The sequence below is a fragment of the Folsomia candida genome, unplaced genomic scaffold (assembly GCF_002217175.1).
Source record: "Folsomia candida strain VU population unplaced genomic scaffold, ASM221717v1 Fcan01_Sc010, whole genome shotgun sequence".
NCBI classification, from domain to species: domain Eukaryota; kingdom Metazoa; phylum Arthropoda; class Collembola; order Entomobryomorpha; family Isotomidae; genus Folsomia; species Folsomia candida.
Window position 1 is genome coordinate 4,388,335 of NW_019091202.1, and position 16,759 is coordinate 4,405,093.

At 36.5% G+C, this 16,759-nt stretch overlaps 1 protein-coding gene across 1 annotated transcript; it reads left to right on the forward strand.

Moving 5' to 3' along the window:
• The first annotated feature begins 13,135 nt into the window (after nucleotides 1–13,135).
• LOC118436758 lies at nucleotides 13,136–15,378 on the forward strand. Its single transcript, XM_035855352.1, has 3 exons — nucleotides 13,136–13,398; nucleotides 13,703–14,027; nucleotides 14,666–15,378. The coding sequence occupies exons 1-3, from the start codon at nucleotides 13,162–13,164 to the stop codon at nucleotides 15,124–15,126; spliced, it is 1,023 nt and encodes a 340-aa protein (XP_035711245.1). The 5' UTR covers nucleotides 13,136–13,161; the 3' UTR covers nucleotides 15,127–15,378.
• Nucleotides 15,379–16,759: the final 1,381 nt, after the last annotated feature.

Sequence of the window (16,759 nt, forward strand, 5' to 3'; positions counted from 1 at the left end):
GCGATGACAGAGGAGGAGGCTAGTAAAGCTTACCGGAAGTATCAAATACCACATTTTAATAGTTCGATTGAAAAAGAAGTGGTAGCTTGTAGACAATCCGTGCTTATTAGAGAGATTGCGTATATAGAGGCGGAAATGCTGTTTTTTACGAAACATTATTATTGGCTGGAGTTTTACAATGGGAAGGAAACCCTGGATTCGCAACCGTACGGCGTTACCTTCATGAAGGAGGCATCTTCTAATATCCCGAGGAGTTTTAAATCCTTGCAAGAAACCGGAATCTTGCCGCGGGTCGAGGCAAAATTTCACGCGTCGAAATATGCCGGAAGGAAGCCAGTGGTTAAGGAGAGAAAAGAAATTGACATTTATCTCAAGATGGACAGAGGAATTGGAACATTATTCATTGTGTTTGTGATTGCAAATTGCATAGCTGTGGGCGCGTTTTTGATAGATATTTGCATTTTAATTAAGAAACGTCGACTTTTACAGAAATTATGGTACAAGCGGAGGTATTGAGAAAAATACGTCTGGCGTTGGGCCGATGTAAGCGGTGGTGCAAATGTATTTAGTTAGTTTGTAGAAGTCAATGGGTAGCATGTAAGCATTGGTAAATACATAATGCATAAGAGTTAGTGTTACTGCGCGTTCTAGCGACGAATAATCAACAACCACCACGATGGAAGGATACAGGTTTGGGCTGAATGAGATGATCCTATACATGTCACAGATGGAGTAGGAGTTAACTCTGTGAGTTTGCCATTTAGTTTAACATTGAGGGCTTCTGGCGACCTCTCAGACTCGCATAGGAGGATCATCCCCCTTACTTGCTTAACAAAGAGCAGAGTGCTTCTTCTAATTCTTTCTATTGTATGGTAGAAGTGACACATTTATATAGGTGCCCATATGTACATATGCAATTAAATTATCTTATACACATACCGTAAATGTTCTAATTATAGCCGAGGCTAAAATCCAAAACTTTGTGTCACAGACTAGGCTACAATTAAAGACCGGCTATAAGTATAAACCGGCTAGATTTTGTTCCGCCCTAACTTGAGATATTATTAAATCACGTATAGGCGTATAATTAATATTTACGAAATTCGAATTTGATTATTTAGCAAGATATGCCACCAGTTGACCTTTCACTTTAAATCTACTTTTCTAAGCAAGCTTTCGTAGTGTTTTCCGAATTTATTTTCGGAATCTACGTTGAATTCTCTATGAAAAAGATTTGTTACATAATAAGAATTGATAAGGAAATCAGAGACTCACATCACTAAAAAAGTTTAAATTTTAAACGATTTAAATTTTTGCTTACTATATACATAAAGTAGCATATGCATAAATATGACATAAATATGTACATAATCAGCTTATGCAGATAAATATGCATTAATTAACAAATCTACCCTCAACACGAAAGCATAGCCATTAGCATTATTAATGTGGACAGGTTTACTACTAATGGGTTTACTACTAGGTTGGTATTTCGCAAAGTTTCGATCTGAGTAATTAATAATTCAAGTGGCACTTCTTACATATATACCTATGTACCTATATATACCAACATATATACCTATATATACATATTATGTATATATATATACATAGGTATATATGTAAGAAGTACATACATATTATGTACTGTTCATATGTGCATATGTAACTTTGGCATATATTCATATGCAGCAACTCTTCTGTCTGATATTCAAATTCAATTTTCTCAAGCACAATGCACAAGTTGACATTTTCAAATTATTTTCTACTATTTTGTAGCAATGTCTGTCTAATGGACTACGTACTCTTAAATTTTCGAAGAAATTAAGATAAAATTGTTAAGTGTACAAATATTTTAAATCCAAAATTTCACGGTACATATAAACTGCGCACATAAATTCCACCCGGGTGGAACTGGCGTGGTTAATCACGAACATTTGCGAGGGTTCCCAGTACCCGATAGCTTGGAAAAAACCCTATTTTTTCGCCCCACTTTTGGCGTATGTATTAATGGATCTTACAATGCGATGACGCCAGCGGTCTCGCTCCGATTTTGATGAAAGGTTTGATAATTATGTAGGCTTAGGTAAATAATTGAGCACATGTTTCGGGATTTTTCATCATGCTCAGTTTAAACTAAGTTATGATTTTTCTCCCTCAAAAGCAAAAAAAAGAAAACCTTTACGGGAAAAATGCGAATTTTCGGCCACTTATACCATCATAACTTTGTTTAAACTGAACAGTATGAAAAATCCCGAAACATAAATATGTTCAATTATTTACCAAAGGCTACATAATTATGGAAGTTTCACCAAAATCGGAGCGAGACCTCTGGCGTCATCGCATTGTTAGTATCCGTCATCATGCATATGCTATACATATTTATTTGGCAATTTTATTAATATATTTACTTTGTAGTACAAGTATGATAAGTATGATTTGTTAATTTAACATAAGTTTGTCTAATAGTTAAACAACACATATTGTTCTTAAACTCGAATGCGCAACCACAGGGCGTTTTTCGACCACTCTAAATAGCTAGACGTCCTTCCCTAAAAATATATCTATGTATAATCAACATAATCATTTAAAAAATCGACCCTCACCACGAGAGTGAGTCGCTAGGAAACACCATTCGTCGAAGTTATGTAGGTACATACATAAATATATTTTTGGCAACTAAATATGTAATATGCCACGAGCGTTATTAAGTTTAAAAAATTCTCAAATTCGAGGTAAAGAATCAATTAAGCATAGGGCCCATGTCCGGTATTATTTATTTAATGAGTTTCTTCAATCGTTTATTTTTTGGAGGTCCAATGTTGTTCAACTTTATTCCTTTCTTGGATACCGTATTCCTTAATTTTGTGCACATGTAAATAAGCATTGTCTTCGAAATCTGCATACGAACATACATACAGGATGTATGTATATGTATTACTAACGCTTTTATTAGTAATATCCTGAAGTCGAGAATGACCAGAACGTAATATAATTATGTATGTACCTAGTCTATTCATATAAAGTGTTACTCGTCCCGTACTTTTCAACCCGATAAGATAAAATTAAGAGGTAAGTTGCATTTTGTACATTCATTCAGTGGCTATCATTGATGTTAGCCTCTTTTAGCTGACCTTACTATGTCAAAAGATGAAGGAGCTTTACCATACGCCCGCGACAATAATTTTTCACTTTTTTCGTGAGGAGAAAAAATCACAAAATTTAAGTAGTGTAGCAATTCAAGGACAGGTACGATCTGGTTACCTAAACTATTAAAGTATCGCTAGAGATAGTGTCTATTTATGGTATAAACGTTTCGGTGGTCAAAGGTCATGGAGGACTCCAGTGATGTCCGAAGCTTTGAACGTCAGAATAGCACAAAATATCCGTCGTACGGCAAAGACTTTGACCATACAAATGACCTTCTATCTTCAGCAATCAGAAAAGTACTGAAAAACGACCCACACACAAGGGCCTTTAAGCTTAGTAAGTACCACATGGTCACCCATCCCCGGAAAGACGCTAGGCTCAAACAAATTAACTCTTTCCTCAAGCGGCACGGGAAAAAAGCAAAAAAAAAATCTCCGTTTATCGATGAGAATTCCTTCATGACGGATAAATTTCTGAACCAAAAAACTAGCTAATTTTGCATTATATAGTCTAGGGATTAGCTAGTTACAAAATAGAAGTTCAAATATTATTTTATCGGGGCCCATTCATGGTTTTGGCGGGAATTTGCGGGATTGGGAAAAAATCGACAAATTTCCTCGACAGTCGAGGAAAAGGTCTGTTCTTAGCCCCATATGTGCGTCAGGGTCGCAAAAAAATTTCTGACCCGGGAATGTGACAATGTGTCAATAAATTTCGTTCGTGCCGCGGCGGTTGCTTGGCTTTCGCGTCTTCAAAAGTTTATCGGCATATTTGACTCAAATTTTGAAGTGTGACACATGTATTCTATTCGAAATTTAACTGGCTTTCCAATGAAATAAAAATTAAATTTCAATTTCCAAATATGAAAGCGTTGTACGCGCTTATACCAGTAACACTTTATCTGAATAGACTGGGTATATCCGATGCAAAGAAAACCCTTAACAGAAGTATGCTTGCATTCTAAACGTAAATGTGCAAAAAGTTTCCCTAATAAAAAACTCTTCTTATATAAATGTATTATATTCTCCTGGTCACATCCTGTTCAATATATTTCATAAAACCTTGCCTGTTCCATGTAGTTGTGAAATAAATAAATTAGGAACAAGTATCTACAAAATACAAAAATTTTCTCTGGAGGAAAACAGACTCCTTTTGCAACACCAGATTCTGATGCCCTTCGGATATGTATGTTGAAGTGAAGGATGAATAAAGTGCAAGGCCCACCATTGGCAGCCACACCCACTCGAGGGGTCGATAAGCCAGAAAACCACTTTGTTTCCGTTCGTCCAAACCTGTAACACACATTCAATTTTGATGATGGAGTTTTCACAATTTGTAGAAGTTAGTGATCCTACAAAATGTGATTGTCTGATGTATCCTAGCCAAACCTAAGGGCTTGAATTTAGATTGTTTTCTAGACAATCCAGAAAAATAACTTAATTTAAAAAAAACAGACAAAGCTAAAAAACGTTAAGTCTGATACAAGACAAATATCTGAAACATTTTTTTTACAGATTGCAGATTTAATAAATTGTATTACACTGTATTGTAAATTTGAATTTAGCGGCAGTTTTAGATAAAAGTTGTGTTCTTCTCTTGTTTTAGTGGTTGCTGTGTGTGTTGGGCTTTAACTTTTTTGGATTTTGCTGCACTGGCCTTTTACTACAGCTTATCCAATGGGCATTAGAACGTGGCGTTGAAAAGTTCGTGCACTCCCCTGCTTAGTTATTTTGGCCGGAAATAGAAGTACATAAACTGGGCAGGTTCGTCGTAGGTACGTTACATATATCTGTCATATTAAGATGGGGAAAGAAATAAACTCCGTGCATTCTTCATTGAGCTTGCAGTGACGAGGGTTTCCAACGATCCCAGGAACATTTATAAAATTACGAGGATCCTTTTCAAATACGTTTAAAACTATGTATTTGAATCTCCTTTATAAATTATGGTTTGGCTAAGACTGTGTCAAAGAAGTATTTGTTAAGCATGCTATACGGTAGTCATAGATAGTTCTAACGTTAAACGCAACCACAGTCTGGGGCGTTTTAGGCGATCATTTAAACGACAAGATTCGTACGGATTTGACAAATTCGTCGCAATGCCGACAAAATCTACTATCCACGCTCTGAACGTGTATGCTGCCGTATTTCAGAGGTTGGGAACCATACCGGTCCGGTGGGACAGATCAAAGAAAAAGTTTGTCTACCGGCTCAATCACAGAGAATTACTCTTTTGGTATTGCTGCATGTCTGTCGTGTGTTGCGGAATGTCCGGTTCAGGTTTTGTATGTGTGAGAGAGATCTTCGTGAAAGTGACCAATGTTGATACGCATGCTTTAGTCTACCTGATATTCCTTGGGTTAATGACTGTAGTTGTTGGGTGCGGGGGTGGATTGTTGCTTCTAATATATGGACAAGTTGGAGCGACAGCGTGGGATAATATTTGCATTATTGAAGATATATTAAACACAGGTAATTGAAGCATTTGGTCGCATGTCGCACATATGTATGTATGTACCCTTGGCGGTGGTCGATGCCTATGTTTTTTTTGCGCCGGCCACCTGGTGATTTTTCCGCTGGGTCAACGGAACGGCGTCACTATGTAGAAGGCTAATGACGTCAGATTGATGTCCGAAGCATGAACTGTGACCGTCCCGGTCTAGAATTAAATTAAATGCAGTGCTCCAATACCACATTATCCCGGGAATTTGAGAATCGTAGAATGTTTAAAATTGTGTAATCTTAAGTAATATTTGTCTTGCAGAGTCTAACGTGCCTTTGATGAATCGCCGAGTGCTGGAACTTTTTAGCCGCCTCGTTGTATTGAAGTTACGAATTAGTCCTTCCTTATCCACCGTTATTGCTTTTTTCACGACTTATTTCGAATTGGATCCTTTTTTCTTTATGTTTGAGGCTTTCTTACCGAGTCAAGTGTTTCAAAATCATTCCTTTACTATTGCTGTCGTACGGTTTATTTTATCCACAGTCGGCAACTATGAATTCTTCTGGGTGGTATCCTTCGTGTACGTCGTGGTTCTCGGATTAGTCGATTTGATCCATACACAAGTAGGCAAACTGGCACGGGGGGAAATCTCCTTCGGGATGACCTTACGTGTATACGCCATGGTACATCTCGTTCTTCGATCTACTCAGAGGCTTTGTGATCTGGCAATTACCGCATTTCTAGCAGGGTTAATGGGTGCAGCTATTATAGCTTTGTACCTGTACCTCTCTTCATACAACCTGGTACCAATTGCAATGTTTTGGGTATTTCCATGCATCGCGATTGGCGCTATTTCTTTCCTGCAAATCCTCGTAATTCCATTCATCTACATGTGTGAGGTGTCGACCGAGGCCATCCTGAAGTTAAGAATTGAGCCAGTTAACGTTCCGCAGTTTGAGGTAGGAAATCCGTCCAAACTAAGGAAGTTGGCAAGAAGGAAAATCAATGCCTTGCGGCCATTTACGTTTTACGCGGGTTTATTTGACTACAGATTCTACGAATTAGGCAAAGGTATTAAAATTGGGATTATTGATAATATTCCTGGTTTTACCATAACTGCTCTTTTGGCGTAGCGGGATTAATTTTATAATTTTCAGATTAATTAAGTTGCGATAAAAAAGCTAATGATAGACATGAACATGTTGAGTATTAACTTAAATACATAAGTAGGTAAAGAGATCAATGCCGACTAATTTCACGTCGTAAGCGCCAATATTGCATGATTTTTCGGCAGCGTCAGCGGCCACTCGCCCTATTGTTGTAGGATTTGTAAATCGAATTCACCAGGGGCGTCGCCGCCGCGTATCAAACACCGCGGCGTTTGATCGGGAGCGGTACCCCCGAATTCTGTATAGTTATTCAGATATTCACGTACATACGTGGGTGTTTTATTATTGATTTTCAAAAGGTATGTTCCGCACTGTTTCTGACCAAAATTTTGATGAAATAACAAACTTCAAAAACATTTTGGAAGTCGTGATTTTTTTCAGCTCAATCGGTTAAAAGAAACACCCGCAACAAATCATCGAAATTTACCTCGAAAATATGCAAAAATTTACGACTTGATTCCATTATCATCCTAAAATCGTTTCCCCCTGATGTTTTTCTTCAACGTTTGAAACGGATAATAATCACTAAGGGTCCTGTCTGGACTGCACGGGGGGTGGTCTGTGCAGGTAAAGCGATTTTCGTCTGCATCAGCTCTCTAAAACAGTGAGGTATTTGGTGGTGCGTTGTCGTCTAAAAAAAGGCCAACTCTTTATTTTGACCCCGCGTTTCTTTTCAACCGCAGAACGCAGCTCCTTTTGGGTTCCTGCATACGCGACCCCATTTATCGTAGTATTTCTAGCAATAAATTTTATAAGGAGGAGACTTTTGGTATCCTTCCAACTGATCATCATCAATTTTTTGGCAGATTTTTGCACTTTTCCTTTTATGTGTGGTGGAAATCCCCCGTGCTTCCAATGCATGAATTATTGTGTGGTCGTCGGGTCATAATAGTAAACCCAAGTATCTTATTCAACTACTAAAATATGATACAGGTTCCAGTATTCATTTAAAAGCTCAAAATTTGCATTGCAAAAGCAACTCGATCTTGTTTTTGAGATGCCAAAAGCAATTTTGATACCCAACAGAAGGAATCCATTTTCATACCTAAGTCTTCAGTTAACATGGAACAAATTATTGGTTTTGGAACACCCATCTCATCTTCTAAATAATACAGTTTCAATCGTGGATCTCTAATAATTGGGTCTTTAAGTTTCTGGAGGTTTTCTGCGGTGGAAACCGATTTTGGGTATCCTGGCGACTTTTTTTGTCTGGGACATCTTTTCGCCTTTATTTGAACTTATCGACCCAATTGTATTTGTGCTTTGTGTTGAGCAGTTTCCATCGTAAACTTTAAGCATTCAATCATAAATCTGCGACACATATTGCCCCTCCAGCAATAAAATTTAAATCACACTACGATGTTTAATTTGCAAGTGTGACATTTTTTCCGTCGAGGTAAAGTTTGCTGATTTATTGCTAGTGTTAATGTTAACCTAAAGGGCTGAAAAAAATCACAGCATCCTAGATGTATCTAAAGTTTGTTATTTCGTCGAAATTTTGGCCAGAAACAGTGCGGAACATACCTTTTGAAAATCAATAATAAAACACCTACGTACATATGTATGTACACATGAATATGTAATTGCGTTAACTAAATTTTTCGTTGCTTTGTACTCGACTATCCTTATTTGTTTAGGCACGATTTTTTATATTAAAGGAAAAACTATTCCAACCTACCCTCAGTACCCGGAGAATTTATTATAACTCTAAATAAATATGTACACATGTAACGAATTCCTAACGATCTTACTAACAAGTGTAGATATATATGTACTCGTATATAACAATTTCATTGCAAGCCAATTCAAACATTCTAATGCTTTCTCCCCTTAATTATTTATACTTAACTCTTTGTAACCGTGTATTCTACTCCAACACAAATAATTTAGATAATGACCAATCGCATTTGGTTAAATTCACTTGTAAATTTAAAAGCAGCTTATACGTATGCACAAATTAAACATTGACACTCAGCACGAAATCGAGTTACTAGAAAAATGTATTAATAATCCCAAAGTAATTCTAAAAGTTATGAGCATTGGTATTGTAAAATTTAGTTATACAAATATGTATTGTTTAATTTGAAATTTAATTTAAGTGTCGAGCGTGCATGTTGCTAGTTGCTACCGATGAATATTTAGAAAAAATACAAATAAATTCATGTGCTTAATTAATTTACAGAATCTGCATACGCATATCGTGCAACATTTTCAGCGGCATCATACATAATGATACTGACGATGGAGGTATCCCAACGTATGCTCACAGATTTTGACCAAACTTGTGTCAATCGATCACAAATTAAATTAATACGAAATTTTCAAATGGCACTATCTGCAAATGCGCAGGTTTGGCGGAGATACATATATGCATTTGAAGAGGAGAAAATGCGCAGTAAAGGTGGAAAGTCAAGAATAAAATTTTTAAGCGTGAGGGCGCGTGTTATTTCTTTATGCAAATATCTTCGCCAAACATGACCATTGGCAGATGCATCATTCACTGGGCTGGTGAGACTGAAAATGAATGCCTACGTATGTACATATATGATTCCTTAATCACATCCCTCACGCTAAGCCCTTTGGTTTCACTATATGTAGAAAGAAATATGTACTAATTTCACCCTTCCTTATTTCCGAGTAGGGATGAAGCCACCCGAGCCAGAAAAAACTCCGATTTTCACCCTCCCTGCTTTTCAGCTGGTATTTGTATCCATACGCAGACTTTCATCCCAGCCTTATGCGCATATGTAGAGATCCATGTACGAATAGCAAAAATCATCCGCATCTCATCTCCAAGTTTCTGAAGAAGTGTATTTAAATTCCACTATATAAGCATATAAATATATAATACATATGTAGCATTAGATTCCCCACGATTTATGTACTCATAGCTGGGCATACCCTCCGTGTCCAACGCCGTCCACTGTAAGAATTATTTTCACCGTCCGTGGGCAAAGGGTCAGTGCCACTGATTGTGCCGAAGGTGGATAAGTGTCACTCGTACACTCTTAGAAATCCAGTATTAAAATAATACCAAGCGGTATTCATATATATATTTATTTATGACTACCAAAGTGGTGTTGACACTTAATTCGGTGTAGTAATAACTCGGTATTAACGTTTTACCGTATCTGTTTATCCATTTTTTACGGACAAGTATAAATGTAATACCACGCGGTATCAAGTTTAATACAGAGACAAACAATAACTCCATGACTAAATACATACATAAATACATACATATACCATATTTCTAGAAGTGTAGTGAAACGATATGAGATATCGTCGTACTAATTCCGAAACCACATAAGTGCACTCGATGGTTAATTCCGAATCCACATAAGTGCACTCAATGCTTAATTCCGAAATAACGTAAGTGCACTCGAAGCTTAATTCCGAAATCACATAAGTGCACAGAAAAAATTATTGAAAAGACATAAGTGCAATTTTAATACCTGGTACTCGCAAAAGAACTGTTACAAGATTTCCCGGGTAAATTAAGTAGACAAAACAATTTTTTAGAAAGTTGTAGTATTTTTTATTGAGATCTCCATGCATTTGACTATCAGAAACCATGCTTCGAAAATTTTTGTGACCCAAGGTACCAAATTGATAGACTGGTGAAACCGACATGTTGCGATTTTTTGGCAACATTTTGTTAAACAAAAAAATTCCTCATTTTTCAATTGATCAATAAAAATCGGAACTGATTGCAAGATGACCGACCGTACGATCCACTGACACTGGTAGTGTTGATGAGTGAAACAAAAGTGGAAAGGAACAATCAAAAAGGCCATAAAAAATCATAAAGCTGCGGAAAACCTGAATTCGTCCGAATTCATGCCGCACCCTAAGCAAAATTTCCCTGCAAGTAAACGGGTTAAGAAAAACTATGTCCCTAGCCCTTAAACTAAACACTGGACTTATGTCTTTAAGACGTGAGGAGAAATACTTGCCAACCGCACGTCAAGTAAAAATAGACACATAAGAAACCAAGCGCTGATCGTGCGGTACGCGCTTGAAAAATGAAAATAAATATCTTGAAAAGATGAGGAAACTTTCACCATTGAGGTCATATCAAATAATCAAAAGCACTATGTCTACACCCCACTAGTCCATATTATTCACCCAAATTTCAAAAATAATAATTGGACCCACCATCCTGCTTCTGCGATTCTTTTATTGAGATGTGGTCGGAAAAGTGATTTTTCTTCCTCTGAGGGTGAAATTTAAGGTCAAAAAATATTTTTTGAAGCTATCGATCGAATTGGGGTACTAATGAGCCACTCTCGACTCAAAAATAGCCAGTAGTCATTTAAGGACGGCCCAAGTCTTATTCATGAAGCCAAAATAGTAAATTGGTGATTAAAGTCCAAAATTCCCGACTCCATTTCGGACCAAGAATAAAATCATCATCGCAGAACCTCAACCTTCTGGAATATGATATGTGGTCCAAACTGAAGCTAGATACATGTGCTAAACCCTACACAACTTTGGAGTCCGGCAAAAAATCTAGCCTTTAGAAATGACACCAATATCCCTTTGAACGCATGCGTACCGCGATCGCGAAGTTGACACCAAGACTCTTGGCTCGTGTCGCCTAATGAAATTGAAATTTTTAAAGGTGAATAATGTTTTCTACACAGAATTTCATTGGCTTTTCAGTGATGTACCTATTTTTTCAAAATTCGACAAACTGTGATTGCTACAATGAGTTTTTCTTGTAACAGTTCTTTTGCGAGTACTACGTATTAATTAGTCAATGATTTGTGTGTAAATATGCCCATGATTTTAAATGTGATTACTTGCCCTTTCCAATTATATTGAAATGTTTAAATAAATCTTACACTGGTGCTGAAAATCATACTCAAACTTTTTATGGAAATACATATTCTTATTAAATTATCATTGGAAAAAGTTTTTGAATATGCATGGTAATATATTATACATTTGTTGCATAAAATTGTAATAAATTTTTTATTACACGAACAAGTTAACCGGGGCATGATAAGATGTGTTTCAGGCGGAGTTATCAGTCAAGTCGTCTGTGGTCTTGAAATAATTTATAAAAATTCGCATATTTTTGCTTGTATTTTTATATAGTATGTACGTATAGTATGTATGTACAGTATGTAACTTATTTACTGATACAGATTTAATGATATTATATGACACGCATTTTCTATATATCGACATGATTTCATAATTTAAAAATGAAATATACGAAAATATACTGAAATATACGCTTGCATACAGACAGGCTGGATATGCAAACGTATATCTCAGTTTTCGAATTTTCGACGCGATGGCAATTTTAGACCTCAAACCTGTTTTTGGCGAAAAATTTCTGTGGGCGTCAAAAAAATCGTACACGGTCCGACATAAGCTCATTTTAAAAAATATTGCAAAGTTAAAAAAAATTATCCACAAAGGTTTTTTTCTACCCCTCAAATTTTGTCAGAAAAATAATCTTGACCTTTGACCTGTCTGTGACATTACAAATCGACGAGGAGAAAATTTACCGTGGATAACTTCTAGATTTTTGGACGGAGTTTTAAATTTTTAAATTGCGAAATCATGTCGATATGTATAAAGAAAATGCGATCGTATCATTAAATAAGTTACAAACTGTGCATATGTCGGAGAATATATAAATGTAAATATAGCGAACTTATATTTATTTGGAGAGTAAATTAAGTTAAAAATTAAGTTAAAACTTCCTTAATTTAATTCGTAGCAACCTCGTGAAATTTACTTTAGCATATAAACGTGATAGTAAGTCTATGTAAGAATCATTGTCACCAGTACATATGTATGTGCGTTCAGTTTGTATGAAGATCTTGGACAAATAATAAATTCATTTTTGGAATTGCAGTTATGTCTTTTCAATAGTTTTTTCTGTGCACTTATGTGATTTCGGAATTAAGCATCGGGTGCACTTATGTTATTTCGGAATTAAGCATTGAGTGCACTTATGTGAATTCGGAATTAACCATCAAGTGCACTTATGTGGTTTCGGAATTAGTACGACGATATGTATATATGTTAACACTAACAAGGGGACCTTTTTCAAGCTACACTAGGATTTTCTAGTGAGTTCAAAAATCAAGCCAAAAATAGGAATCACGTTACCCTTATCTTTCCCTTGAAGGACCCCTTTGAATAAGAATACTAGCGGCAAAGTTTAATTTTCGGGTTAAATTTCTCACCCTTTTTCCTCCACCGGGTGAAAACCAAGGCGGAAGCGTGACCTTTACCGCCAATACTTTTCTTTACAGAGTCATTCAACGGAAAGATAAGCGTCACTTGATTTCTAACGTTTAGCTTGATTTTTTGATATAACTCGTTAAAAAATCCTGGCATAGCTTGAAAAATGGTTCAATTGTAGGCAAAAAGAACCATGTCATGCGAAATTCCTCCATTGACCTCCACCGACCCTGCAGGGCCCGGCTGGCTGAGTTACTGCTCCTTAACCGGATGTGTCTTGCTGTTAATAACTTTGATTCTTGTTACTCTCATTTCCCGGAGAAGTGTCCATATCTTGAACAATTTTGCACACCGGATCGAATGGGAGTATGACACGTGGGAAAGAAGTGTGACGTTTGACACCTTGCGGAGCGCCGGATTTGACGAGGAGGTCAGCATCTTTCTTACGTACCTGTTCAAATTCATTCATTCAACTGGGGACGAGTAAATTACTCATTCATTCCATAAATTTATGAAAATGAATAAATGTAGCTTGAATAAATTAATCCTTGTTCGCCGGATTTAGCGAGAAGGTCATAACTCTTCATATTCATTTGTTTAATACAGAAGGAATAAATTATTCATTCATTCATTAATCAATAAATTAGTGAATAATTTAGACAAATTCAAAGTGTCTCAATATATCTAATGTATACCTTACATGAATTTTGAATGAAGCAATATTTTTTGAACAGGTCACCTTTCTTCAAAGCGAGGTCATCGGGCCCTTCATTAATCGTGACATTTACGCCATCACGGGGACAAAACGTGTCCATGGGCTTTTGTTCCATGGAGATTTGGCGAATGCGATACGTTTCGCGACCGCGATTTGGAACGAGATGCGCCTTCAGGGTGAAAGTGGGGAGGTGACGATTTTTCGGAAAACGAAGTGCACCCTGGACCCTAGCGGGGAAGCTGAGACAAATTATTTGGACTGGTTGTTCAAAGTGGGGGTAGAAAATCAGCCCGCCATCATTTATCTGAATAAGGTCAACACCCTGCTTGATGGGTGGAGTGGGTGTAAGTAAACTCTAAATAAAACTCAAAATTCCGTAAAATTGACTCAAGGTTGCTTCAAAATCAGACAACTTTGGATCAAATTTAAGTTTGGGTGAATGTGGTAACTTTTACCCAATTAGTTTTATTATAGTGTCATTGGAAATTTTATTCGACACAAAGTTGCACTTAAGAGGAATTTTTAGAGTGTAGATTCCATTTCAAGAGAAAATGCGTGTGATTTATGCATGCGAAATGTGATTATTTTTATTTCTCGTTTTGTACGATAAGATTTTATTTATTCGAGAGGTTTTTTGTGTTACATGCATATGCATCATTGCATACTAAATATTTGCATATACTTTTAAGAATAATATTACTCTTTTCAAAAGTATGTACACTCTGTATTTCATATTAAGTAAACTGTATATTCCAATTTGGAATTTCAAAATCTAAAGTAAGGTTAACATGATTAAGAGCAAAACTTATTATTAAAACATATAGATTTTGTATATGTAGTATGCTTAATATAGAAATTCTATGATAGAATCATGACTGGGTTTACATTTCAAAAGGGTAACGTTATTTTTAAGGGTGTTCATATTTACAACCAATATCGTATCGTTGCTCAGCAACATGCTTAAAAAAAACTCAAATTTCAGACACAATTTCGAAACATTTGCACCAATCCATGGAAAAGGTGAGATTTGACGGAGTCCTTGTGATCGCGAGTGTGCCCCACTTGGAGGACAAATACAATTACACGGAAAGGGCCGGATTTTCGAACGTGCTTCACATCCCGAAATTACTTTCACTTCCGGAGAGAAGGGAAGTTTTGGCGGGATGTGTCTCCACCTGGATCCGAAAACCGAAGCCGGATATTTTGGACGTTATGGCCAACAAGACGGGGGTATTTCTCCGGGGAAAGTTTGACATTGAGGAGAAAATTGGGAACGTTTGCCAGTTCGCGTATAAAAATGGGGTGGAGGAGTGGAAGAAAAAGAGGGGGGTTACAGGGGATGGATTAAAAATAAGGATGGAAGAGGTTAATCCGTCTCTTCAAAATTGGGAGGATGCTTTAGCCACAATTTTGAAAAATGATGAAAATCAAAAAATAGAATGATAAAAATTTTAAAAAGTCAGTAAAAATGAATACAAAATAAATGCCCCGAAGAAGGGTTCGAACCCACAAGGCTCAAAAATAATTTATTCTCATCCCCTTGCATGGGAAAACTGATCTTTGACTAAATGAGCTGGCTTGTGAGTTCACCTCAACTTGTTTTGTTCGTGAGCTCAACTCACCTCAACTCATTTAAGGCAAGCTCAGCTCACCTCATTACTCAGCTAACGTGAGTTGAGGTGAGTTTAGCTCACCGGCAACACTAATCAGTCATAATTTAGGGTATTAAGGTGTACAGATGCTGAGTTCTGTTCTTTGAGTGAAATAAAATCAGAAAAATTCGTTTGAATTTAAACAGTTATGTGTGTATTTTGTCAATTAATACAATGTTGGAAACACGGCAGGCATTTCAAGTTTAATAGATTTTCGACAGATCTATAATTAAATAGATTTTTATAAAGTTCTTGGTTTCACCCGTTCGTTGCATGCAGCCGCTCGACGGTTTATTTATTTACAAAATGAAGACCCCACCAGTTCGCATGCTCCATTCTATCGGGAGTAATTTCGTTAATGGATTTCGTGAAGTTGATAGTCAGTTATTTAGCAAGTCGCCAGTGTACGCAAGATTGGTGACCAATGGTCTAAAAAGCTTTCTCCCGGGTAATGATATACACAAAAATATAAAACATTTAAATGATTAATTTCGTAACTCAGCTTACTGTAAGCTGCTTACATTAAGTAAGCATATATTGATTCCAAACTTATTTTAATTAAATTATTTTACTAACACTTAATGCGTCGCAGTTCTAGCATGAATGATAAGCAGAAATTATGAAATGTGGAAAACATGATTTCGTAAAACATGAAACACATTTTCAGTCAAATACGTCTACACTTGCGTTTCTTGTTAGAAAATCATATCAAAATTTTGAATTCCACTTATTAAGTGGATGGAAAAATGAAGAAAATTTATAGTGGCGGATATCGAACCGGGAGCAACAAAAACCAGGTATTTAGGTATGCGTAACCACTATCTATATTTTCAGAGCTATGCTCTAATACATATCCCCTCTCTCCCTCCTCAGAACAAACATTGAATAGCTGAAACTCCGAATCTAAGGTTCTATTTCAGGATAGTTGAAAGTCGTTGGCAGCAGGTCGCAACTTAGAACAATGTCATAATTAATCCAAGTGGTATCAAGAACTCAACTTCTGATAAACTATAGGGTGTAATTTTTTTTCTGTAACACTTATTTTTCAGCCCCCGCTAGAGACAAAGTCTGCTATAATTATTGATCCCATTAATATTTTTCTCTGAAATTTCTACCATGTGTGGAACAAAAATGCAGGCGGTAATTACGAGCATCGTTGCATTGAGATGAGGATGAGGGTTCGGATTAAAAATTCATGTCGACTATATTTAAATCGCCATGACGTTTTTATGACCTAATTGGATATAGTGAAACTTTCTGTTTGGAAGTTTATGGTATGAATTAGGTCATAGCGATTAAAACATAGTAGAAATAAATTTTTAAGGTCACTAAACCGTTCAGTGTTGAAGTTAATGTTGATAGGACAATTTTACGTCAGTACATTGTTGATGTTTTGGATCCGTTTTTCAGTAGCTCTAACGAGG

Coding starts and splice junctions, on each gene's coding strand:
- LOC118436758 (XM_035855352.1), top strand. CDS start 13,162: ATGTCATGCGAAATTCCTCCATTGACCTCCACCGACCCTGCAGGGCCC. Junction 13,399..13,702: donor GCGCCGGATTTGACGAGGAG/GTCAGCATCTTT, acceptor TTTTTTGAACAG/GTCACCTTTCTTCAAAGCGA. Junction 14,028..14,665: donor GCTTGATGGGTGGAGTGGGT/GTAAGTAAACTC, acceptor CTCAAATTTCAG/ACACAATTTCGAAACATTTG.